The sequence below is a fragment of the Pocillopora verrucosa genome, chromosome 6, assembly GCF_036669915.1.
Source record: "Pocillopora verrucosa isolate sample1 chromosome 6, ASM3666991v2, whole genome shotgun sequence".
NCBI lineage: Eukaryota > Metazoa > Cnidaria > Anthozoa > Scleractinia > Pocilloporidae > Pocillopora > Pocillopora verrucosa.
Window position 1 is genome coordinate 22,965,946 of NC_089317.1, and position 26,953 is coordinate 22,992,898.

The 26,953-nt window shown below is 38.4% G+C and overlaps 3 protein-coding genes across 3 annotated transcripts; 2 read left to right on the forward strand and 1 right to left on the reverse strand.

Annotated features, from left to right (window-relative positions):
* Window positions 1–585: 585 nt before the first annotated feature.
* On the reverse strand, window positions 586–17,284 carry LOC131770213 (uncharacterized). Its single transcript, XM_059085930.2, has 33 exons — window positions 17,076–17,284; window positions 15,743–15,836; window positions 15,413–15,479; window positions 15,281–15,321; window positions 14,735–14,821; window positions 14,411–14,502; window positions 13,706–13,774; window positions 13,461–13,540; window positions 13,179–13,288; window positions 12,851–12,903; window positions 12,498–12,561; window positions 12,117–12,207; window positions 11,893–11,972; window positions 11,454–11,521; window positions 10,921–11,031; window positions 10,322–10,415; window positions 9,673–9,792; window positions 9,164–9,249; window positions 8,426–8,585; window positions 7,871–7,931; window positions 7,432–7,561; window positions 7,055–7,140; window positions 6,560–6,675; window positions 6,270–6,365; window positions 5,674–5,793; window positions 5,124–5,185; window positions 4,396–4,497; window positions 4,115–4,294; window positions 3,444–3,526; window positions 3,243–3,326; window positions 2,941–3,046; window positions 2,409–2,547; window positions 586–1,552 (listed from the first exon to the last, which is right to left on the reverse strand). Exons 1-33 carry the CDS (start codon window positions 17,198–17,200, stop codon window positions 845–847), a joined length of 3,765 nt encoding a protein of 1,254 aa, XP_058941913.2. The 5' UTR covers window positions 17,201–17,284; the 3' UTR covers window positions 586–844.
* A 1,655-nt stretch (window positions 17,285–18,939) lies between these two features.
* On the forward strand, window positions 18,940–20,794 carry LOC131770636 (G-protein coupled receptor 161). The gene has a single exon (XM_059086357.2). The coding sequence runs from the start codon at window positions 19,033–19,035 to the stop codon at window positions 20,257–20,259; it is 1,227 nt and encodes a 408-aa protein (XP_058942340.2). The 5' UTR covers window positions 18,940–19,032; the 3' UTR covers window positions 20,260–20,794.
* Window positions 20,795–23,448: 2,654 nt separating this feature from the next.
* Window positions 23,449–26,913, forward strand: LOC136281744 (hydroxylysine kinase-like). The gene is made up of 2 exons (XM_066168622.1): window positions 23,449–24,146; window positions 24,602–26,913. Exons 1-2 carry the CDS (start codon window positions 23,505–23,507, stop codon window positions 25,223–25,225), a joined length of 1,266 nt encoding a protein of 421 aa, XP_066024719.1. The 5' UTR covers window positions 23,449–23,504; the 3' UTR covers window positions 25,226–26,913.
* The last annotated feature ends 40 nt before the right edge of the window (window positions 26,914–26,953 follow it).

The following is a 26,953-nucleotide window of genomic DNA, read 5'->3' on the forward strand; positions in this document are numbered from 1 at the left end:
TTGCAAATACTGAAAAGCACACCTCCTTGATTAAAACAACATCAGACACACTAACAGTATCAATACGCCGTACGTAATTGTGTCGCTTCGATTGACGCTGGACGCTGAACTACACAGCGCTACAAAGATATGTGCAACCAAACGTGTTATATTCAGTTAAAAATATCATCCAGAGATAAAAAATATGGTGGGAAGGGATCAAAAGTCACTGGCGAGAGCCAGCGTCCGAGAAGAGGGGTGAGGGGGAACTGAGGTATGATGAGACACTCAATATCATTACACCTTGAAATTCAAAAATTCTTCCATCAAATAACTACATTTTCTAGAGTTGACTCGTGTCAAAATACAAATTACCAAAAACTCAGGAAGAATGAGATAACTTACTGCATAATGAGATACGTAAATATCGCACAGGTATGTATGCCAGAAAGAAAAGAATGCCATAAATCAGGATAACCAAACACCCCACCCCCTGCGGGGCCTAATAAGCGCATAACTATCGTGCGTTGAGTTGTAATCCATTCACCCAGTCAATCATATTCCAGAATTAAGTGCAGTGTGCAAAGATCCCATATCAAAAATTTATCTTTCATAAAGTGTATTCCAGAACTTTCACCAGATTTGATGATTCGACCTTTTAATCTGCACACCTATGTGGGCGACAAGGTACATACAGCACGGATATGGGAACACATGAGTATAAAAGGGATGGGCAGGTCAGTTCGAAGTGAGAGTCACTTTATAATCCTCATCTTGCTCATTAAAAGAAATCCTGGCCCTTCAACTGATGGTACACGTGTTCATTAAATAACCTGAGCTTAAGAATCACGTTACAAAAAAGCTCTTACGTAGCAAGACAGCCGTCGATGTGATCATTTATCTCAACATTTTTCACTTCTTTCGCAAACTTTACGCCACAAATCGGACAAAAAATCTCTTTTTTCTTCGTCTTTTCTGCAGGTTTATTTGTCACTTTCCCAAACGACGATAAAATACTTGACTGTCTCTGTCGTTTATTTGACCGTGATGTCGCTTCAGAGTTAGTTCTCTTCACAGACGTCTTAAGTTGTACGTTCTCTTTTGAGCGGGGCGTGGAAATATGGTGCGCAACGTTTGTACTTCTACCAGGATCAGAAGTGGACGTCCCACTCTCTGAGAAGTCCTCTCCTTTCGACTCCTTTGATACAAAGTAGCCTGATTTTACCTCTTTCATTCTATCATCAGACATTTCCTGTTCGTTAGACGTACTTGAATTCGACAGACACGGACTGTTTGTGATCTCATCCTCAATAAAATATGCTCTACATTCTCCTTCATGACGACCTTTATCAACACATGTCTCTTCAACAGGTTCTGTTTCGTTTCCTGTGACCTTGGGTCTTTCCTCCAAAGATTTAGGTTTAAAGAAATTTTTAATTGTAACAAGAGGCGTTGTGGCCTTGCTTAAAGTTCTCGGGTTGATTGGAGATTCCGCTTCTTCATACCCTAAACAGTTATTTGACGTTTCTTTCGAGGAAGCAGCCACATCTAAGATACCACTTCGTTGTTTTTCCTTGGAGAGGAATATTTGAACATTATCTTACATTTACTATGGACTCATAGAAGTCTACCCCAAGACAATAAAGCGCAGAGCTATGTAGATACTGGTTCATACCCAAAGTTTCCGAGGAGTTTCCGAAGCACTACACTCAGATTCATCTTGCGCAGTTTTCTGATTTGTTATCACCAACGAAAATATCATAGCTTTGATTAAAATTAGCCAACGTCAAAAATCGACACTGCAATTATAAATCTTTACAGTTTGACGTCCTGAAGTGATTAACATGTAACTTCTCATTGTGATTCCAATGTTATCCTTTAAACAGGTTATGAGAACAGACATGGTAATCAGCTAATCGGTGTCATCACTAAATTCTCTTGTGTAAATTGAAAGGAAATGTATGGCAGTCAGTTGGGAAATAAACTTACTGGATCTTGCGAGTCAAAGGTTAAAAACAATTTTACTGTGAATTTGAGACACATCCGGCTCCAATGCAATAACACCTAATGCATAATATGACGAATAAAAACTGTTGGATGGAATTAAAAGAAAATCTCCTGTTATCATTTGTTTTCTTTTTTCAGTAGTGAAAGAATTAATTTCCTGAATCTCATGGAATATCACAGAAGCTCACCATTTAAAATCTTCATTTGAGCTAGCATAGATTTAGAAGCCGACCAAACGAGCATACTACATAATACAGTTCCGCAGAATGACAGGCTTAATGTCAGTAACTGACCAACTGCACACCTACTCCTCCCCTAACCCAACATTAACCCTTACTTGTCATCAGTTGACTGTTGTTGGGTTAGGGGAGGAGTAGGTGCGCAGTTGCTAATATACTGATTTAGATTTGAATGAAACGTACCAAAATAGCGTCGACTTGTTTTTGCTCTTTCAGGAACAAAGTCACTTCCGGTATAAGTTGCTCTGGGTAACGTAAACCAACGAGCCGCTGACCACTATCCAGTTCGACGCGGACTACTCTCAAAGAGCGATTGTCCTTGCTGCGAGAGTAAGTATAAAGATAGATTAGTCAAGCTAAAGTGTTTCAAAGCTCCTTAGCCTATAACTATTGCAAGACCTTATCCAGAATGAGATAAACAAGTCTATAGCCAGGATGAGATAAACAAGTCTATCACATGTACTTACCCAAAAGTACTTCAATAAAATCCTGGCAAAGTCACACATAATCATGAGTCGAGAGGAAAAACAAGGGTGAAACATTACATATTAAGCAAAACCAAGACTTAAACCAGGAATCCCACTGAAGTTTTTACCAAAGCACCGAGAAAAAAATATCACATATAGTCGTGCGTCTTTGATTCCTAAAGTGGAAAAATGAACATATAACCAAACATTTACTGTTTGTAGAGTTTATTCAAAAGTACTTTACTCACGTGAGTCCCAGTTTATCAGCATGTTTTTCCATAGCCATTTCCAAGGCAGACAGTAGTGGAATAATTCCTCCGCATAGCAAATGGATCTCAGTTATGCGACAACCAGCTTTTAAGTCAATTAAAAAAAAATCAATCAATCAATCCGTGGTTCAACCTTGATGAAGTAGCTAGCCAGAAGAGCTGGGCGAGCAAGTCCCTCAGAATGTAAAAACTTGTGCATTTCCCTCAAAATGTAAATGTGCACGCGTGAAACATTCTGGCAAAGACTATGGTTTATAGTTATCATGGTTCGTTAGACTCACTTTTACAGGACGATCCATTCTTACACCCTAAACCATGGATGCAGTTATTTCTTGTTCTTTCGTGCTGCGATTTCCATCCGGCCTCTGCCAAAGACGAGACAAAAGAAAACTCAGAGCGAAGCAAAGATTTTGTGTTCGCCTACTGTGCCTGGTTACAAAGTAAAAAACTGAATGAAAGTAGTTTTCTTTTTTGTTATTCACCTGCATCTTGGAGTGAAATCTTTCTATACTTATGTAACAATTCAGTCTTCTCTTCTTCAAATGGCGACCGGCCTGTGTTTGGTCTGCAATTCAAAACGTAACAATCGTACGATTGAATATCAATTGAAATTATTATTGAAGTTATTCAAGAGAATATCAATTGATATTCTCTTGTTTACTGTTTCACAAGTTAATTCAAAATTTCCCGCACATAGCCTCCTCGCTCCACTTCCACTGCAATTTTAGATGAAATGTTATCTTTCTTTTCTCCCTCTACAAAAGCCGGCCTGACCGAACGCGGCATCCCTGTTCAGTTATTTATTCAATCACATTTTACGCTCTAAAATCTTTAGTGGATGTATTCAAATTACGTTCTGTGAAATGATTCATTTGACCGAATTCCGTTGGAAAATGCTTTGATTGTGATTTCCTTAATGAAAGCAATGAAAATGAAATTTTACATCCCACCAGACAAAAGGGAACAGGACAGCGATATCTTCTCTTACGACAATAAAAATGACAACAACAAAAGACTGAGAACAGAACAATAAGGAAGACTTCTTTACACAGAGACCCTCTTCCATCAGTCTTTTTTTATCTGTTATCATTGCAACCACAAATTCGAATGCTACCGAACCAGAAAATTACTTAAATATTTAATCCCTGTTTACCTTGTAATGTTAAAAAGATGTGTTGAGGACTCCTTTAGAATCGCTAACAAAAACAGCCGCTGTCCTCTTTGTTCGCGTTTAGAGCAGTAAAAGCCATCCAAGTTATTGGAGCCATGCTCTTGAAACAACTTCACGGCTACGTCCCAGTCGATTCCGCGGTCAACGTTTAGAGTCACGTGCCTTTCGAGAAAAACATACAGAAAGTTTTCTAGTTTAACTTTCATGATCTCGATCGCAATTCCTTTACTTAACAAGATAACAAGTCTCTGTTCACCACTTACTTCGTTTCCATGACACCTTTTCGGAAGTCGGTAAAAACCGGTTGAGGACTGCGAACCATTGTGATCGAGGACCCAGATACGTCTGTCACGCCTTCATTATACCTATGTAACGTCACGCAACGTTAACAAAATTATTACTCAGGGTGAAAACGTGACTCAGGTAGTATCTACAGTATAGTCCATCCACCCAGCGACGTAAACAAATAAAGTAGATCCATGACTGTGCTGTGGTTCTGGTGCACTAGACCTACATCTTAAAGTTTTAACGCAGAGTTTTCGTGAATGATACCGCACATAATAATTTCCAAATAAGAGTGCAAAGCAATTGAAGAGTTGTCTTCTTTCTGCTTTACTTTCCTGCCCCTTGATTGGTTTAGAAAACTTGCACCACCCTCTCCACCAATCAGTGGTAAAATGAAAACTGATCGCGTCTCTGTCAGCCAAGTTGTTCCGCGCTTAAGGCTCTGTTCTTGTGTTTTACTTTGAATTCTCATAAGTTTTTCTTAATGTATTTATTTTTTATGTATTTATTGGACCTTGCGATTTTTTTGGTCTTCATTTTTACGACGCTTAACTGAAATACACTTTATATTCCACTGTATAAGGTGCCAGTTACGTAAGGTTATCCACTGAGTATTACTTTCCATGTGATAACATCAGAGTGCAGAGTGAACATACAAAATACACTTTGACCAAAAACTAAGGAAGAGCACATATACGTACTGTACCTTCCTTCGCGTTTTGAAGTTTCAATCGAAGCATGTAGACACTCACAGAAATATGAAAACATCTGTAAATAAGAGAGTTCAAATATTAAAATAAAAAGATAGGTATTTTAAAATCAGCTTAGGATAAATGCCTGGATTTTTAAGACTTTGGATTATTCAGACTAATTAGTCTTGTCCAAAACTTTCTTTAAGGTTTATAGGCTGTAATACTAACTATTTAAACCTGCTAGAAGTTTATCGAATTCAATATTTCTCATCAGGTTCAGGACATCCCGACCTGGGTGTGAATGACAACAAAGTTCATGTAATGTTTGTGATTTTCTCATTTGATGGTCATTTCAGACATCTTAGAGAAGACTTTTCGATGCCTTTATTCATTCCGGGAGTAAAGAGGTTACATTTAGTTTTGCTGGATGAAAAAATTTAACTTGAGCTTTTGCTGTAAATGCCAACATACATTGGGATGAATCATGAAATTCCACTCTGTCAAAACTTCAGCCGCTTGATATCATTTTTCTGTTTAAAAAGAAAGGCCACTATCTATGCTTACCAAATTCTGTTTTTCAACGCTTAGACCCAAAATACGATTTAAGAATCGTCCAACATCAGTAGCCTCTTTGTCTTTTACAACAAAAGTGGTGTCAGTTAAACCCATGGATATTAGACATTGCTACGACAGGAAAAAAAGCAAACACGAAAACACAAGGACAGCGCATGGTTAGAGTGCATTTCCATACAATGACGTAAAAGTAAACGTAAAATAATCACAACGGCCAATAGAAAAAAAAAAAGATGTTTAAGAGGATTCAGATTAATAAAGACAAATTGACTTTCGCCAGGCCATCTGTCTTTTTCTTCCCGGCTGCCTGCCTCTCCGTTTGTCCATCTATTTCAGTCTGTCTCTGTATTTCCCTACCAAGAGATATCTATCTCCCCATTTGTCCCTCTTTTCTATTTGTCTCCACCTCTATTTCTGTGTGGTCTCTCTTTGTCTGTCTGTCTGTCTGTGCGTCTATCTGTGTGTCTGTCTGTTTATCTATCTGTCTGTCTGTCTGTCTGTTTGTCTGTCAGTCTGTCTTTGGCTAGAGCTACTCTTCTTTTCATCCCAATCATCCCCAGAAACAATGCGTGGCTCGATAAACGTACCCTGGCTATCGCGTTGAACTCTGTAAATTCATATTTGTCGGGAAGTTGTGCTCCAGTAAGGAGCTTGGATAAAGCCACTCCTGGACAGATGGATTGCTGAGTAAAGAGTATGTGACAATTAAAACACAATGGTAGTAGCAATAACTAACCTAAAAATATTAATCATATAATTAATAGTGATGAAAGTAAATAATATTTAAAATTCAAAGAGGAATAAACCAAACCACAGAACAACGATCAACGCAGCAACTAAAAGGATCAATTTGTTTACAGCAATCTTTCCAGCATACCAAAGTTATAGACTGGTACATGTTCCTGAGAGCAGATCGGCCATAGGTAGTGTCAAAATTAAACTGAGTCAAGTCGGCACCAGTCGCTGCTCGTCTGTCTCCCTTTGTAAGAGCGCCTGACAGAAAAAAAGCTCACACAGTGAGACTCCGCAATTGTCTATTATCGCAGTAGATTAAAACAAAAAAAGCGTTTTTCGACTGACGCCAGGTCTCCATGATAGTTCGCCAGTGCCCTTTTATACCCACGTGTGACGAAAGGCATTATGGGAGGAACGTGTCTTGCCCGAAAAGAAAAACAACGGTCATCCTCTCCCCCCTCTGGAGAGCTCACACTTGGACCTATCCTTCGGAAATCCAGTGAGCAATCGGTAATCTCCCTCTCCCTCCCTCCCCCTCTCCTTGTAGGAAATATCTAAATTGAAGATTATCTCTCAAAGCAAAAAGTCAGGACCGCTGCTCGCTGTAACACTTTTCTGTTCTTTTATCATACTTTACCTAGTGATTGGAGCCTGCGAGCTACAGCCGCTGCAAATCTTCTCTCGCCGCCCAAGTTGGTAGTAACAAGTTTATAGATTGGTCCGCTGAAAAACATTAAACATACGTCTATCGATTGCCTCACCAGACTTGGTGCCTCTCTGGAGCTAGTTTCATGTGAAGTAACGAAAAATATCGCAATGAAAAAATATATCTAAGAATTTACTCTCACCCGCGTTGTCAGATTTCCAAGAGTTATCTAGCAGTTGCAACATTGTTGGTAAATGCGCTAAAAAGCAACTATAGACGTTGCTATTTTAAAGCCCCCTTAGTAACCTAGCCGTACATGCAAAATTAAACTTTGCCACCCGGCTTTTGGAAGGGCAATTTTACAATACCTTGATTGGTTCGACCGATGTGACCTGCCTAGCTGCTGCACGGCTTTATCCGCGCTCCAAGGCAGCTCAATGGTCACGTGAACACGGCGACGCTGATTGGCAGCTCGGAGATCGGCATGCAACGAGATACCTGTATACGAAGATTTAACGAAGACACTGAGAATTCTTTACATTGGTTGAAAGATCACTTTCACAATAGCGCCAATTAACTACAACTTGCAGAATTCATTTATTTCTCACTTTCATATCATATTTGGTAACCTCAAAGAAGTTTAAAGAAAAACATCTCAAATTTCCTTAAAAAAAAAATGAGTAAGTTTGCTTTCTCGCTAATTTCATTTACCTAAGAATTTCCCCAATTTCATAATTTTTCGCTGACATTCACTCCTGGACATACCTTAATTGATGGGGACAAGCTTAAAATATCAACTCTTCTTACCTGTGCTGGCTGCATCTGATATGATGGCCACAAGTTTGGTTCCATTCATGAAGCTGTTTCTCTAATATATAAAAATAAAATAAGGGTGTAAACTTACACTTCTGTCGAAGGTGTTACAAGAAAGGCGAATAGACCACTAGAGTCCGGTGATCTTCTGAAACTTTCGTTCTCATTTAGATGATAACCCTATATTGTTATTGTTGAAAAGACTGAAAAATGTAACCTTAGAAACGAACAAAATGACTGTTAGTTGCGTAGCGAGGAGACGAGATGATTATTTCCCGAGCGTATTTATATTGTATTAAGGACTTCAAGAAGAGTTCATTTATACTCGAGTTAGTGCTAAATTTCTTCCGATCCGGTGAAGTATTGTGAGCAGCGAGACCGTAGTAAATAAAAAAACGTTGTGATAGACTGCCTTCCGACGGCTGTTCCTTTTTTTTTGGTATTTCGTCCAACCAGTTATTAATCATTCTTATCATCAATATCATCATCTTTACTAGCAGCATTATCGTTATTGCAATTCACCTCAGGAAGCAATCATTGCTCTCTTACCTCTTGGATATTCAAACTGTCCACGTTACTATTGTCCGACTCTCGAGCCTCGTAATGAGGATGAGGTTGTTTCTCTGTTTTTACCACGCGACCGCGCCTGCCCGTCATTTCTGCGACCTTTTTTGGTCCTCCTAATTGATTTATGAGATCATCTAGAGGACTGGGATAAGAAGGAAATTGTTTGGACGCGTTCACACAATGTAATCAACCTTGAAGTAGGAGAAGCTGGCTTTTCGGGGTTAAAAAGAGACTGGTAAAATTATATAACAATTTCTTAATCCTTTGCGCCCTAATATCAGTATGCACATTCTCCATACTCTTTCCAATACATTTCCTACCCTACGGATGAGGAGAATTCCTTTCACAATCAAGCTTCTTACAAAAGGTTTCTAAGGTCGACGATCATTTCCCTAATTCTCCTGATCAAAATGAATAATTTAACAGTATCACAGAAAGGGGAAAGTAGATCCTGGTCACCATAAGGGTTTTAAGGGTTAATTGAATCAGTGTTGAAAAAATGGGAAACATGGCCAGCAAAAATAAAGACAAGATGTCAGTATAAAATGAAAGCAAACCGTAACGAAAGATGAAATCCCCAACAAGGAATCGAACCCTTAACCGTCAGATTTCGAGTTCCTATGCTTTTTCGTTGAGTTCCGGAGGCCTCGATGGTAAGCCGAACTATTACGAGGTTCTTATGAGACAAGCGTCTTCAGTGGAAACGGCTAGCATACAAACCTTATTGGAAGATTAATTTTCTTGACAAAAGAGAGTAACAGATCCTTGGCTTGCACACTCCATTTGTCTTCCACAACATTCCCATTCTAAATGAGGCAATAATTCGTATGACAAGAGGCCACTGAAGATGTCGTAATTGAGCGGCGTTCCATTTTGCGCATCTTTAAAAACTCAGTAAAAATTTTTCAATTTTGCCTCTCAAGTCCCTCCTTCCGGAAGAAGAACAAACAAACAAACCAACCCAACACCTCAAACTACAATTCGAGCTGGCAAAAAGCGGATGGAGATCTACACATAGATGTGTAACTGGTAAGATCCAAATTATTAATTTAATTTAACACATTTAATCTTGGAAAGAAAAAAAATTAATAAATAAATAATTAAGGGTAGGTGTCGATCTCTGGTCTCAAAAACACTCAGAGGTTTGGTGTTAAACTGCTATCACCCTACAAGATAAATGGAGAGGAATTTCAATTTATAGCTTCAAGTGACAGTAGAGATTAACTCACCGTTTTTGTAACCTTTGTTGGAAAATATTGCATGATAAACCTGGTCAAGATTTCTTCCGTACTGGAAATAAAGTTATTAAGCACGCCACCACCACGTGATATTTCACTCTCTAAACTTGCCTAAAGTACAAAATAAAAAGCAAAAATGAGACGAAACAGTCAGGGAAGCCTCAATTTCATTGAAAAATATAGAAGTTCTGGAACACAATAGGAAATGATCGCATCATTACAGTACTCCCGCACTGCATTTTTTTTCTTGCAAATAAAACGTTAAGGTAAGTTTGTAAGGGCTACGTTTAGTACAAAGCAAAGTAATCAACAAAACCAGTACTTGAGGGGATTTCGGTTGAGCGCCGCGAAACCAAACCATAGTCATTAAAACGGCCACTTAGAGCAAAAGAAAATATTACAGCGGCGTTAGGAACTCAAAGTCAATACAAGCACACGGCTTGAAGCGCGGGAAAATGCAAGTGACCAAGTCGCAATTGGTTTTATTTTAGCGTCTGATTGGTTGGGAGAGTGGCGCGAGGTATTTAGACCAATCACAGAGCGTAGTAAAGCAAGTCAATGCAATCTCGGATAACTTGATTTATTCATTTGAAAATTCTCCAATAATAAAGACGTAATATAACTCAGAAATCATACAGACCTCGCCAGTTGTCTGTAGACCAATCACGACACAATAGCCATCCTGTATCGCTTGCTGAACTTCCCGCACAATCTGAGGAACTTTCATACTCATGCTGTGCAAAATGTAAAATAAAAACAATAACAACGGAAACGAAGCTAGTCCAGCATAAAACTAGAATGTTTTTAGTTACAAGTGTCAGGAAATAGTACCGTTGGTTTTCGTTTTTCCTTGGACACGGCTACAAAAACATATCGACCTTTAATGCAAGCTTCCCCTCTACAGAACACAAAAGACTATACAATAAAGTGTTTACTTTTTCGCACCGCGGGGCCATTCACAATCCACAAAAAAGCGCTTTTTCGTGGCATACACTCGACTAACAGTTTTCATAAAAAGGCGGGACCCAGGTGCTAATACCGCGATACACGAAATTCAGTATCCGCCTACCATCACATGGGACAAAGAGGAGTTTACTTTCCATTTTTCTCGGATAGTTACCTGTGGGTGCCCTCCTCCTCAAATTCTAAGTGAAAAAAGTAACTAACCCAGGATGCGGTGAAAAGCCCAAGAGTGCCTACAGCATGTAGTTACCCGAAAATTATTTCAAAATTTTTCACCAGAGTTGTTTGTAGAACCGCTGATGACTTGACCAAAATATGGACCACACCCTTGGAGTTGCAGTGTTAGTTCGACCCAGGGCGTATTCCAGTGAATTCTTCAACTCATTCCTTGAATTAAAAAAAAACACAAGAAAAAAAACAGCAAATTACGCATACAGATCTGCGCATAAAAGCACACTAATGGATAAAGTAAGGACGCGCGCTCATTTATGCCACAATGATCGAAGTGAACTGCGTTTGCAGACCCATTGAAAAGGTGTTTCTTCCCTAAGCAGTTTTTCTCCCAAAATTTTATATTCATAGTCCCCATCTATGACTTTTAAAATAATTAGGAAAGTATTGTATAAAAAAAAAAAAACTTTAAAAAAATAGTAAAATCTAAGAAGGATAAGTGAGCTTCCTGACGCGGGGATCTGGGTCCAAACATGACGAGTAGCAGAGCCCTGGGATTTCTTTTCCTCATCTGGATCTACATGTATGTTATGCAATCTTTGCGTCAAGAGTAAAAATTTTAATTGATCACTACTCACCACACATGAACTGCTGTGTCATAGACCTTAACCTGGTCTGGTGTTAATGGTGCCTCTACATTTACAAACTGAAAATAAATAGGAAATTAAAAGCAAGTCATATCAGTTGGTGAGAAAATAATTTTTTTTTTAATTTTTAAAAATTTTTAAGTGAAAAAAATTTTTTTAAATTTTTTTTAAAATTTTTTTTTAAATATAAAAAATAAAGCTGCATAGATGCTTTGTGAAAGGGAGTTCATGACGTCAAAAATTGAGCAGATTTCAGATAATTTAGGATCACTCACTCCATAATACATACAACAGCAAGCAACTTAAGGTTGTTTCATAATTAGGGCTTTGCCAAATTTTGCACTAAAATAAACATCACTAAATAAAAATCAAACTTTTCATTTGCTGCTTCTTTCTTCTTAATGCAGTAAGTGTAAATATCAAGGTATACCTCAGCTTGTCTGAAACTAAGACCTCTTGACACATACATTCCAGAAGCCTTCATTTCCATGGCTAACATTTCCGCAGCACCTAAAGTAAAATGTCGGCACTATCAGGAAATGACAGTTTACAAATACAAACTAACTGTCAGTTTATTGCATCAATCCCAGAGGCATATATATGTAAGCAATGGCAAATTGTTACTGCAAACTGAAAAATTCAGAAAATTTTTACCCAATCCCCTCTTGGTTATGCTGCCAAGGAAAGTATCAAAGGACTTAAATGCAGTTCCATCTCCCCAAAGGCCAAGTCGCTCCATAAATGCCTGAAAAAAAAATTATACCTCTTCATCAATTTTTTCGTTATCGACCCTGATGAACCATCCTTCCCTCTTTTGTTATGTTTAACCCCATACCCCTCCCCCTCCACACAATCATCTTACCTACCCTACCCCACTCTCTAATTCTTTTTTCTCAGCACCAGACCATTCCCTGGCATTGAAGTCTGAAACCAACCCCAGCTAGCTTAATAATTTTTGCAATGCACATCTGCATCATGTTGGTAGTTTATTGTAAAGTTAACTACAAAACTCAAGTATGCATAAATAGTACATACCATATTCTTAACATCTGTGACTCCAGTTGCACTGCAGTACACAACACGAGCTTTTGGAAGGATCCTGTAAACACATTGAATCATGAAATCATAATTTCTAGAATCTACATGTAGCCTAAAGGATGACATGTATGATTAAGAACATTCAAACAGAACTCAAGGAGAAAACAGCATATTCTATGTTCCTACTTAAAAAAAAACTGTGATCAATATGATCAACCATGGAATTATATAATTGTAGTACTCAGTAATACGCCAAAAACCCTTTTATTAAACAAATTTTTTGGATTCTAAAGTTGCAACATCTACCTCCATATGAAAGATACAATTCATTTTTTTCTTCATTTGAATACCTTTGTAAAGTAGTGACAGCCAGAGCTATTTTTGTGCTATTTTCTTCCTTTCCCTATAAGAAAAGAAAAAACAGGTGCACTAACTTGCTAATAATCATCCATTTATCCAGTAATATCAAAATGGCTCTCAGAGTGCAAATGAGAAAGAAATGCTGTAGGTAAACAGGTGTGTCACATTGCATGATCACCTTAAATATGCATATGTGTAGATGGAGCAAATTACCTGTATCCTGTTCTAAGGCCACTGATAGACGAAAAAGAAATATTTGAAAAAAAAGACAAGATCAAAGATCACCAGGTCAACAATTATCCTATATAAATCACTTACTGGTACAAAATGCTTTGCCTTGTGGCATTCATCAAATATGAGGCATCCACTAAAATGTTCTCCACCACACCAGTCAATCAACTGCTGTAGTCTGCTCTGACGATTTGTACCTGAGAAAATATGACACACAATTTTCATTGAAATGACACAATCATGTACAGCATTTGTAATTACAACTATCAGGAGTGATATCATAAAGAGAATCTAGATGCTAATCACTGTTAGGGGTTAAAGGGTTGATGACTTACAGATCTACTTCTCACAACACTATGATAAAAATACCTTTCTGGACAGATGATACCAATGTGGCATAGGTACTAAAAACTACACCTTCTTTAAAATCAGCAGGCAAACCAAATACTCTGAAATATGTAAATATAATACTGTGTATAAGAAATTATTTTTCCACAATTTTATCAAACTCAAAAACTTGATGATCACACTGTAACCAATCAAAAGTTAAGAGAGGAATTTCTGCAAAATACCAGCAGTTTCACATTTTTATTGCTGCCAGAGATGTTAATTACCTCGTCTCTTTGTCAAGCTGTTGACAACCATCAATAACTTTAACATAGCAACCAATGTCTTCTAAATCTCTGTAAAACAAGAAAGCAGAGTACTCTTCAACATCTATTTAATATCATAATTTTGAACAGAAGGGACTGGACACTAAACATAGGGGTCCAACAAAAGCCAATTACTGGTGTTCTAACCCTGCCATGGTAAGGGGACAAAGCTGCCTATCACATCATCATTGGCCGCTTATTGAAAAAGTTATTGTAACCCCTGTAAACACATATATGAATAAAGAATCAAGAATATTCTAGTCAACTTTATTACTAAACAAATATACTTTTTATCGGCGTTTTAAAATGTCCACCAAAGAATTTAAATTTTTAAATTGAGATCACTACAAGGGTAAATATTCCAAAAGAGGCCAAAAAATGACCTTGAGCTTAGATAAACACCAAATACCATCAACCCTTTCACTCCCAAGATCTGATTGATAATTCTCCCCTCTTGCTACAACACAATACCTTGTTAATTAGTTATGAGAATTTGTTGTCAGATCAAGATAACATCTTCTGCCTGATTAGTTAGTGTATTCTTAGTACCTGATTGTTGGATTATGTATGGATACTTTTGGGAGAAGTTACATGTTAATCATTTCTAGGAATTAAAGGGTTAATCAACTTCCTTGAGTGACCATGACAAAATTTTTGACAACAAACCTTTGTGCATCTAATCTCAGATCAGTTGAGATGCTAAACCACACATGTTTGCATCTTCCACGTGCAAAGTTGTCCAACAAAATTCCAGAGATCTAGGACAGTAATAAGCTTCAACAACTATGATAATCAACATAATTTTCTAAAAAAAACAGACCAGAAGCCTAGAGAAAAGATGAAATGTTCCAAACATGTAGTGAGAAATGTTATATTTGATACTTGTTCTAAACGTGAAGTCATGCAAATTTTTTAATACTTCACATGGCAAAATGGGGTTAAAGGCTGGGGAAGGTGGTTCAATTTAGACATACCAAAGCAAATGATTACCTGTCTTCCTTTGCCAACACCAGCACCATCTCCGATAAAGAAGCCTGCCCTTTGTCCATTGGCAAGGATCATCTGATGTCTCTGACACTAAATACCAGTAAGAGCAATAAACAATACATTTTATCAGCACAGAGAAAGAGAAAAGTTGTTCAATGCAACAGAGGAAGAAACACACAGGAGACACAGCTTTTGTCAAAGTTTTCCCCAGCTTCAAAACAAAAAGCCTTCCAAGCCCTATTTTGATTTCTGGAACATGGCACCTATTTAAATTCTTCAGCTGCTGAGCAAACCCACCTGCTAAATTTCTGCAGTCTAAGCTATTTTTTATTAACAGAATATTTTCCTCACACTTTACCCTCCTATAATTATTAATAGAAACCCTCTGTCTGATTCTGTAAATGTATGTTACTATTATATTCACTACATAACTGAAAAAAAACCCGGAAGAAATGAACATTTCTGTCTTCAGCTGTGATAGAGAAACAGTAATTTTTTAAGTATACAATCCAAACATAGAATTACACTTCATGTCACAGACATACTTACAGCATATAAAACACCCTCTAGCTGTAAATCACTCAGTTTACCTAGAAAAAGTTAAATGTAAATAATTGTAATAATCATCTGTTTTCAAATAATGTCTCATACAAAAAAGAAATTGAAATCAAAAGACAGTACCAGTTTTTATCAAATCTTGTGGGAGTGACTCAAACAATCCATACTTGGCCTTTGGTAGCTGCTGAGCCTGATAGGTAGAAGACATTTGAATATAAGAATGTTAACCAACCCTAAGCAAAATAATTGTGGTTCCTCTGGTACATGACAAATTAAGGTACTTGAAATGCAAATTAAGGTCTAATTTCCACACCCTTAAAAAAAAAAAATAATAACAACAACAACCAAAAGGAGTGCAACAACTGACAGACTGAGCCAATGCAGACCTATTTCTTGTTAAAAATAAACTACTTTGAGTTATTTTGCTAACTAAAGATGGAAAAACACACTTACTGCCAGACAACCAGCTTCTACTATATCTCCTGGATGATTTTGAATATCCTCATGATACAATGAACCACATGTATAGCTAGAGAAGACATCTGCACTGTAAATGACAAATATGCATGAGTGTGAAAATTAAGAAATTGCAAGAAAATGATGTCAACCCTTGAACTCCCCGGAGTTAAAACCAGTAACTTGTATGAATTTAAGAGATCCTTGCAGTTAAGAACACTACTGAACTAGTAGTTGAAAATAGGACCTGCAGTGCAAATATATGAATTGCATATATCTAAAATCATTATTCATCACTTGGATGGTTTATTTGGACCCAACATATTGACCAGCTCCCAGTTGGCTTGTTAACTTAGTTGGTAGAGTGCTGCACCGGTATCGCAGCGGTCATGGGTTCAAATCCTGTGCAGGCCTGAATTTTTTCAGGTCCAATTTTTAACTACTAGTTCAGTAGTGTTCTTAACCATGAGGATCTCTTAAATTTGTTTCTTCCCTGCAGTGCAAATATTTGAATTTCATATATCTAAAATCATTACTCATAATTTCAATATCTGATCTAGCATATAGGTTGGCAAGCAAGAGTGTGTAATCTTAATATAACACCAAAGTCTTCTTTTCTAATTTACAAGGAAGAACTACCAATGGCATCTTAGGAGTTAAAGGGTTAATTGTAGCAATCTGAAATTTTAGTAAAATTATATCACGCAGTTAAAAAAACTAATATTTTATCCAAATGTTATTTCAAGTTACAACAATGATTTTTAATTGAGTTGTATCCTCGTGTACCGGTACACAAAGGAACGAAACATTAACGAACTGCATCACAACTCCATGTATGGATATGAAAACAATAGGAATTCCCCCGTGTAACGGTACACCAGAACAGCCCCTTTAATCATGACCTCATCCTATGTACTCACACTCAAACATGTCAGTACAACTTATGTCGCAGGAGAACATGATAGGTGCCTAATACAACTAGGTTGACATAGCATATCCAGGATTAAACTGTGAGATCTTTCAAGATTCTGAAATCGTTCCACGTTTCATTACCCTAAACTGGAAACATAAAAGCATACATTCGAACCCCTCCCTCCCCCCCCCCTCCCCTTTTCCCGAACCCCTTCTCAAGACTAAATTTGACCTGCAGCGGAAAGAGAAAAATAGATGTCCTCCCATTCATAACTAGCACTGGCCGATTTTGCGTGAAGCTCGTTCTTACGGTAAACTGTTTCCATAGGCACCCTCTCTTAGTCTCGTTATAGTTTTATCAAGAAGAACGTTAAATTATTTCAACCACGACTTCCAAGGGAGTAAGTAGTCAGCTTACCTCCTACTCTCTGCAACCCCGTGCGCCATTTTGTTGAGCTCTTCATGTTCTTCGCTAGGATTTTCAACACGGTTTATAAATACACGTCGTGGTGCTACAGGTGACTCTGGACTAGAAAACGCCATCAATAACTGATGATCTAGAAATCAGTCCATGAATTCGTTACATACGTGTTCCTCACGAATGTGGTCAATATTTCTACTATCCGGTTCCCGCATTTTTATTTTCCTACCGCTGAACAGCACGGGCGCATACATCAAGACCATGGTGCATTGCCACACGAGCCAATTCTTTTCAATCGGGAGCCCAGCGTCATTTTGGTTCCTTGTCAAGGGTATGATCATCAAATAATAACATAATTATGTCATAATTAAGGTAGGCACGTCATGTATGAGAAATTATTAGGATATAATATGTAAAGTTAGGACATAATATGTAATAACTCCCCACATATGACGTAGCTATTATTATTATTATTATTATTATTTGATTATTTGGCGACCGTACCGCTGACAAGTAGCCGAAATGACCCTGGGCTCGTTGCATTTTCGAGTTTTGTTTGGAAAACAAAAAAACAAAGCGAGTTCAGACCAGTGCTCATGGGAGGAAAGTCGTATAAAAAAAGAGGTAAGGAGATTTAAGTGGTTTGACTTCGGGGTCTTCAGGGAACCGATGGACAAGGTATGGTAAGACTTTTGTTTGGGATAAGTTCCGTTCTGATCGAGTATGGTATTAAAATAGTTTGGCGCGAACTTGTCAAAACCTTTCAATTTCTGAAAACTAACAAAAGGGGCCAGCGCGTAATGAGTAAAGTCAAAGTCCGGAAATGTCCTAATCGTTTTTAGAATGTTAAAAAAAAAATTTTGACCAGTTTCTAGTGCTTGAAGGACTTAACGGTCCTTAGCCTTTGAATGTATGTTTCCTTGTTAAAGGTCATTTGGGCGCAAAAACTAACTGATTACTTCATGACTTAAGAATTTGGGACACTTCGCAGCTCAAGTAAAATTCTCGGAATGGATTACCCCAAACCGAGGTGAACTAGCATTGCTGATGAACAAGCAAAACCCTGACATTTTCCGGAGAAGTCATACTCATATTTTTTTTATACTCTCGAAGATTAATTGATAATAGTTTCCTGCACAATTTTACCAGATCTGGCGGATACTATCAAGTAAAAATGGCCACAAAAGCGGGTTTTATAATCTGTAAACACGATTAAATCGCATGTTGCGAAGTGTCAGCCTCATTTTATAGTAGCAAATGTTTCTAATATTATTTAATGTGTCATGCATGCAGAGGCAAGATTTGTAACTCTGAGAACCAGCCCGCCCATGGGTTTGATTTTTATTACTCACCCCACCCTACAAGAGACAGTCACGAACATTCCAGTCTACAAACTGATGTCTTTTGAGAACAAAAGAAGGGATGATCCTCACTTGACTGAATTCGAAATTCCAACTTAATTTATCCAGACTGAGTGACTCGATCCGCCAAGTATTATTGATTACTAGAGGGTCAGACCACCACCGGTGTCAGAGGATGACATTTATCCCCTGGTTTATCTGGCACAGCTGGGAAATAATGGCTTTCCGTTTCACCTTGCTACGGATGAGTTGGCAAAGAAAATGTCGCTACTTATATTTTCAATTTGTTTCTCAGCTGCGTGAAAAAAATCGATTGGCTCAGAGGAGGAATTTCATAAATCCATGTAGCCAAGATGCCTCAAAGATGGGTCTTTGAAAAATAATATTCCCAGTGGTGTCTCCTTTCACGAAACCTACTTAGATGTTTGATTAATTTTCGTTAATTTGTAACGAGCTTGTTATTTAACACCATTGTCATTACGTTCCGAGATTTTTTCAGGGTCATGCCTTTCTAAAAACATTATATTATATTTCACGTATTCGTGTCGTGGGCGCTTCATGAATGCAGAGTTACAACGAAATTATCGCCAGCAATGAGCGAAGATTTAAATGCAAGTTCTGCTGCTGGAACTAAAGAACTGTCACCAACAGTCGTCGGGATTCAGTCCACAGCCATCTTTTTGCTTATGGTTTCTTCGTTGATATGCAATGCACTGGTAGGATTTGTTCTCGCTAGAAAACCGGAATTGTTGTCACATTCTTCCAGCAAGCTTCTCATGAACTTGACTGCATCTAGCTTCATCTTTTCGCTTATCGTTTTGCCATTTGTTTTTGCTTCGTCTGTGAGACAGGACTGGTTGTTCGGTAAGGCTTGGTGTCAAACTAGCGGTTTTCTAACAGTTTTACTCTCCGCAACATCTTTGGCAATGGTAATGTTTTTAAGCATCGATCGTTATCACTGCATAGTGAATCCGTTAACTTACGCTACCAGAATGTCACCAGCACGCACAAATTTTTTCATTTTGTTTTCATGGCTGGCATGCTTGTTCTTGGCTTCGCTGCCTCTCGTCGGCTGGGGAAAATATGGCTATGAACACGCAAAATTTTCTTGCACTGTTATTTGGAGTGACACGATAAGTGGGGGCTATACGAAACTTTATTCCGTTGTGACTTTGTTTGTGCCATTGCTGGTCATGATAGTGACCTACTATTATATTTTAAAAGCTGCTCGTCGACAAGCTCGAGTAGGGCAAATAGCGGTTCTGCCTGCGACAAATGTGGGTCCAAGGACAAACCGCAACTCTATAACATCAAACACGAGTGCGTTTAGCGGATCAAAAGCCTTGCGTACAACTTTTCTTGTTCTAGGGATGGTAATATTTTGTTGGGGTCCATACGTGATAGAGATTATTCTAGAATCGGAGCGAGTGCTTGTGCGGTATGAGATACAGACTACGTTTGTGATGGTGTCTCATTCAAGCGCATTACTGTATCCTGTTATTTATGGATTTCACATAAGAGCGATCAGACGGAGTATCAAGAGACTTGTAACCTCGAACTTACGGTGTGGTAATAATTTTGTTCGACCCTCCAGCGAAACGGGATTTGTCGTATCACCCCAGGCAATGTTCAGAAATAGATCGGCTTCGGAGGGTTCTGTGAATTCGTTCGACATGGCCTGGTCGCCCCGGCGAGAGAGCGAGAGTCTGTGGACATTGCCAGCGATCAAAGAAGAGATTGAAAATCAACCCACAAACAGAACTCATTCGACCGAAGTCACAGACCTAGAGGTTTTCAATCTTCCGGGTAGCTGCGTCTAAAAACAACTCAAGATTTTCTGTGCTATTTAAAACTGACAAATACATAACTGAAAAATAGAAAAAAAATTTGCGAAGAAGATTAACATTGTTATTAACATCCCTGTGATGTTTGTCGTGCCTGGAGCCGGAATGTTTGAAATATTCTTCACGAATCCTATTGAAAACTACTCGAGAAGTCAATCAGTTTTCTCTACAGCTTTCAAAAGCATCACAGGGAGATGTTGATCCATAGCTATAAAAGTAAAAGCTATATTTCTAAACAAATGGCATTAGTTGTTTCCATCACATATACTGGCATCTTCACACCGGAAGTGTCTGGGTGGCCTTTTCCCGCCAAATTGGCGTCCACGGAATGTTTAGATTGGACGCGGGAGGACACGTTTCCTCTTTCGGTGTCAGGTTCTGCTATTTGTCACACAGACCACCCAGTCTGGCGTGAAATTCTTGCCAAAACGGATAGGAAAAGGCGTGCGGTCTTCTCACTTTTAGACTTATCCACTAAGTTTAGCCTGTTAACCACGTAATTCAATCTCACTCCAAGGATTACTCTTCTCTGCTTCTCTTCTTTCGGAAGTCGGGGGAGGAAAAAGTAGAAGATCAGCGACCCTTAGGACTGGGTCACTTAACATTTTTAAAATTTATGGATGACTTTCCGCTTTTTTAGCGAAAAAAGTTGTGCAAACTGATGATCTAACCCTCAAACCACCAACTCCCCCCTCCCCCCCCCCCACACACACACACATACACACACCCTCTCACCCTCGTTCCGAACCTTGTCCTTTTTCCCTAGGAAGTCTTCATGTTTCTCAAGTCTTAAAAGAAATAGATTCAGAGGGGATTTCTGCAGGAACGCTTAATATTTCTTAAGATACTTAGATAGTACCTGTTGCAGAGATTCCTGTATACTACTGCCACAAATTATCTATGATCTTCAATGAGAGGTTCAGCTCGGGCGCTGACAAGTTTCCTGATCCAATGTATTCTTTACACAGGAACGACTGGGTTCAAATTCAGACCCGATACTTATCCAAAATACGTTGGAAAAAGTCGAAGCCAGTAACACGTCAACCCAGGGGTCGCCTTTTAGTTTGAAATGAGCAATTTTGTCACAATTTAAGTAATTCGCCGGGAATGTAAGTCACACAACACCATCACGTAATGTGACGATTTTAAGGTTTTTCTTGTGACGCCACAAGCCCGTCACTGTTTGTCACTGAGGGAAACAACCTGATTCCTAGGCCCCTCTCGTTACGTCATTTCGAGCGAGGACCCTTATGACTAAAAGGCAGCAACACCAGGGAAGGGGTCATTGATGAGGCGTGAAATGAAGGAATGAAATTTTCCCTTTATTACTCGGGCTTTCCCGAAGGAAATGCCCGATTTGAAATTCCGGCTTCGTTTTTTTTTTTTTACATCGGCATACAAAGACAGAAAACTGTTAAAGTTTCTTCCCAACAGAAAGCCTGAGTGAACGCAATATGCGTCTAGTTTTATTGGAGAAATGATTGTTAACCTTTAGGCCAAACCGCTGATTACGACGCGTCCTTTAATTTTCGTCGCAACGGTTGTTTACGATATATACACACAAGCATCGATATATTTGCCCGGGTGCACACAAAGACACCTCTTTTCTATGTTAAGTTTTACGTGGAATTGCTTCAACTTACCTCGTGTGAAGTAAATTTTAGTACTGATGCATATCTAAAACCAAGTTTGAAATTACAATGTAGCTTGCAGCTAACGTCAAGAATTTCGGTATTCCGCCGCCATGGATTCTCAAAGCAGACTACGAAGAATTATGGTAAATTGAATCTACAAGCGTTCTTAAAAACTAGCCGCAACCTGATTTGCTACGCTCCTTACTGTCTGTGTCGATAGTAAGTGGCCAAGCAGTGGACAGCCATAAAAAAAATAAATTAAAAAACACGAGCCTGCCTTGTCAAATTTTCAAGGGTCTCAGGGGGTTTAACTACCAGTCGTCAAACGGTCTGATATGCTGAAAATAGTGCTAGAAACGAACCAATGTTTGGTGGCAGGAGTGTCATGTCTGAGACCTGATTCGAAGCGGCAAGTCAAGTAGATATTTCAGTGAGTTATTTACGACAGGTACCGCTGGTCACGTGTTTTTGCAGTCACGATGGGATATAGAGTTTCCGAGAGCATATGGTCTGTGTTTGAGGGTAAGTTTTAGCTTCTGCTAAGATTGTCGAACAAGGTTTCATTTGTAATTAACGGAACAAGGCACAAAAAACCTTGTAAGTATCGATCAGTTTTTGTTTAGCTTTCTTATCCTTTGTGATTTGGTTGTCCTTTTGCTTTAATCAGCGGATTTATGCATTTGATTTCAGTGAATCGTTGTTCATGTAATAAAACTGGAGTTTACCGTTCAGCGCATCTCAAGCTTTCTTGTTGCCGCTTTCTAGTAGTGAACATTGGGTTCCTACAAGGAGGCTACAAGGGGAAATTGCTTGAGGCTGTTTCTCAAGTCGACCGCAGATCAAAAGAATGACTTCTTATCAATTGAAACGTTACTAACTTCCAGGTCGGTCAAGGTTAGATCGTTTTTAGTCGAAAACCGTGAGAAAACGAACTGAGCTAAAAGTGAGTCAGGAAATAACGGAATCCATTCAGAATCATTAACCCTTTAACTCCCAGAAGTGATTAACATGTAACTAATCCTTATAATATCCATACATTATTGAGCAAACAGGTAATGTGAAAACTCAAACTTAGACAAGTAAAAGTTGTTATCTTGATCTATCACCAAATTCTTGTCACCAATTTACCAAGGAATGAGTAGAAGTAAGAGGGGAGAATTAACAATCAGATCTTGGGAGTTAAAGGATTAAGGAAGACTTTGTGGACCTGTGGTGCTGCGTCGGTGGGAGAGTATAGCAGGTAATTTAGTGTTAACAACTGGGTTGAAAACGTAAATTAGCCACCGTAAAGGGTAAAAAAGCTGACGTTTCGAGCGTTAGCCCTTCGTCAGAGCGATTAGATAGGTTTTCTATACACCATCTGTCTGACTTAACGAGTGATACAGGACTTTTGAAATCCTAGAAACGGACAAAAACATATTACATATGAGAATGAGAAACGTCAGCTTTTTTACCCTTTACGGTGGCTAATTTACGTTTTCAACCCAGTTGTTAACACTAAATTACCTGCTTTGTGGACCTTGACCTTGTCACGTTTCACTGAACACAATAACAAAAGAGTCACTGTGAGTCCACGCTTTATTAGTAATGAGTTTCTCGAAACTTGAATTTTTATCAATTTACCCCCAGGGACGTTGCTTTTTAAAACATGCTATAGCTCGAAACAAGTCGATAATGAGTGGGCCAGCTTACAGTCGACCGTGTGTTGACCTCGAATTTGCTGAGCAGTTAGTAAGGAAGTTGTACAACTTTGAAAGGATAAGCGAAATTAAGGAGTTAGACAGCTTCAGCGACCGAAACTTTTACGTTCGAGGGCATAAACGCATCACAGGTCAAGAAGAAGTCGCGAGCAACTTTTACCCTAATCATCTCGAACAAGGGGAATACGTCTTAAAAATTTTAAACTCTGATGACAGCAAGCATGGTGATCTTGTTGAAGCTGAAAACGCAGCAATGTATTTTTTGAGGGAAAGAGGCTTCCCTTGCCCGCTGTTGTTTCCTTTGGCTGGAGGTGTAGATACAAAATCACTTGTTCGAATTCCGGTGAGTTCGAATGCTAAATGTGCCGCGAACAAAAACAACATTCAAACTGCCGAATACGAATGGTGTATTGCTCGTCTGATATCCTTCCTTCCAGGCCAAACGGCAAGGAGTTTAGAGAGGAAAATGAGCTTCGAAAATCTCTTCATGGTTGGCAAGTTTATCGGGAATTTGAGCAAGGCTTTTCAGGTACGCTACCACGTGTTTAGGCATAAAACAGCGGTCTGCGGCAAACGGTTTAGTTCTCGGTTCGAACGATGATGTTAAATGGATATAACTGGAGGCGAAAAGAAGGGCAGTAATCTCACGGTATAAAAATTGATCAGAATTAATTTGCACTTAATTGATTGTGAAATTTTTGCCTATAAACTATAAGCTATGTAAACAGTATTTACTTGTGCTATAAATAAACAAATAAATTTAGCATTCAGCTATAAAATGATACCCACTTTTAGACTTACGGATGAGGCAAATTTTAAGTTGAATTAATTTTTCGTGAAAGTGTAATATTGTCGTGACACTTTAATATCATTGTTGGATTCTGAAATCATCTTGATGAACAAAGGAACCATGCAACCAGAAATCGACCCATCTCAAATCAATTAATTAATTCTCATATGTAATATGTTTTTGTCCGTTTCTAGGATTTCAAAAGTCCTGTATCACTCGTTAAGTCAGACAGATGGTGTATAGAAAACCTAGTTTCCCTCGAGTCTTGCGTTTCTTCCATTGAAGGCGAAGAAAATAAGAAGCTTGTCCGTGATGTCCTGGACCGATTTGCGACTAGCGTAACTCCGAAGATTTCTTTTTTACGGCTGGGAACAATTCACAATGACCTAACTGACACGAATCTGCTTTTTGACACGAATTTTGGTGAGCTTAGAATTTCCGGACTGATAGATTTTGGTGACATTCGCTTGTCATGTTATCTGTTTGAATTGGCGACGGCTGTGGCCTCATTCACCAAGGAAGACGACGTCTTTGTGTCTAGCGGTTACTTTATATCTGGTTACGAGGCTGTTTTTCCTCTCACTAGTCAAGAGTTTGAGCTGTTGTACGACGTCATCTGCGCTCGATTGTGTCAAGTTTTCCTTATAACATCAGAAACAGAGAAAGAATGTCCAAACAACGAATATGTAAAGAAATTAAAGATGGATTACCTGATGAAATTGAAAGCTTGGTCGTCAAACTCGAGGGATGAAGTTATGTCGGTTTGGCGGAAAATTGGGAGACACAGACACAAACTGTACCAGGCTTACACAGAATAAACCTAGGTTATTGCATGTCAATACTCCTGACTAATCATTCCTGCACACGTAGCTGACCAATAAAGCATTTCTAAGCAGTGCCTAAGAACGTACGCATGCAAGTGCAAATTAACCTGACCGCCGTTCCTATCCCGATTCTAAGGATTTATTCAGTGTCAAAAGAAAAAAACCATACCAGACAATCGAGATAGAAATGTTTAATGTATCATTTGAAATTTTCTACTAGTATGCCGACACAGCTACCATGCAGCACTTTCATTTGACGAATGAAAGTAGACAAAGTATGTAATCAATCCTCTCTGTTAAGGAAGCTGTTCCTGTAAACAACTATTTCTTTCATCTACCGTAGTTTAACTATAATTCTGTCGCCTTATTCGTGGCAATTTTTAATTTATGTTGCAAATCCTTTGTTAGTTTTCTCAGACCCAACGAAGGATATAGGAAATCTAAGGAAGAAAGTCCCTTATAAAGTGTGAATGTCTCGTATTTTCGTCGGAACGAAACCTGGAGAACATAGTTGAATTTAATTCGCTGGTTAAGTGATACACTTACTAAACAACTCAAAAGGCTGGGGAAGCTGTTACAGGAGAGTCTGAGCGAGTCAACAGTGATATATGTAGCTTACTGTACAAAAATCTAATGAAGAGCACAGGAGAATGAAAGTGAAACAGACTAGTGATGATGAAATAATTTTGCCTTTCAACGCTTTACTTAATACCGTATTACCGACTGAAGTTTCTATTTGTAAATTATCGGTGGCGAACATCTTGATGGTTGCAAACTTCAGAAAAACATTGTGACCCATAAGACATCGCTCGCTTTCTTGAATGCTGCACTTTTGCGTAGACTGTGGGCACATCTTCATCACCATAATTATGATAAAAGTATATTTCCAATTTTTTTTATAGTGCTATGTTGCCAATAATTTTAATTAGGGTAAGAGAAAATGATCGTGTTTTCTGCCTTTAATTTAGCTGGCAGTGGTTACTTTAAGCTTTCGTGTTTGTTTGAAACTGTTGCCGTCTATTTGTCGACAACTAATACCTTTCACAGCAGGTGGTACAACTAAACATTGCAAATTACAACGATGTTATTTGACCGTATTACGGCGGTTATTGTTCAAGCCTTAGCAAGTGAAATTGACTATCAATTTAGAAAAGCTATTATTTGCATGGTAAATATTATTTTTCACCTGTAATAATTTATGTAATTTCACTGATCCGTACCTCGACCTAAGAAATGATATTTTATAACATCACTGTTGCTTGCGTGCAGAATCCAAGTTTCGCAATTATTTTAAATTTTTATAGGTCAAACTCGCTAATCAAAGACAGCAGAATTGAAGTCTTTTTCGAAATTAAGAGGCGTCGAGCTTGCGTTTCATTTAGTTAATTTGCAACCTGCTCTAAAAGTCTTCTTTAATTGGGGTCCTCGTCATCGATCCTCAGCGTTCAAAACAATAGCTGTTATTTGCTCACCGTTAACATATTGTATGAAATAATTATCTCTGTGGCGTAAATTGCTTTTGTATAGTAAATCATAGAATTTCTTCTCGTCTGGAAACTGTCCGTTCGTTTACTTTGTTAGTTATAAGCCTTCAATGTAAATTTAGTTCAAAGTTAATTCTCAAGCTTTAAATGTCAAAGTACTCATTATTAAGAGAGCTAGTCATTGGCTGTTTACTTCGAGGTACCTGAGAGGCTTATCCATATTTCATTAAATTACCTC

Coding starts and splice junctions, on each gene's coding strand:
- LOC131770213 (XM_059085930.2), bottom strand. CDS start 17,200: ATGGCGTTTTCTAGTCCAGAGTCACCTGTAGCACCACGACGTGTATTT. Junction 14,822..15,280: donor TAGAGGGTGTTTTATATGCT/GTAAGTATGTCT, acceptor ACTGGTATTTAG/TGTCAGAGACATCAGATGAT. Junction 6,676..7,054: donor TCGCAGGCTCCAATCACTAG/GTAAAGTATGAT, acceptor TTTTTCTGTCAG/GCGCTCTTACAAAGGGAGAC.
- LOC131770636 (XM_059086357.2), top strand. CDS start 19,033: ATGAGCGAAGATTTAAATGCAAGTTCTGCTGCTGGAACTAAAGAACTG.
- LOC136281744 (XM_066168622.1), top strand. CDS start 23,505: ATGAGTTTCTCGAAACTTGAATTTTTATCAATTTACCCCCAGGGACGT. Junction 24,147..24,601: donor ATTTGAGCAAGGCTTTTCAG/GTACGCTACCAC, acceptor GTCCGTTTCTAG/GATTTCAAAAGTCCTGTATC.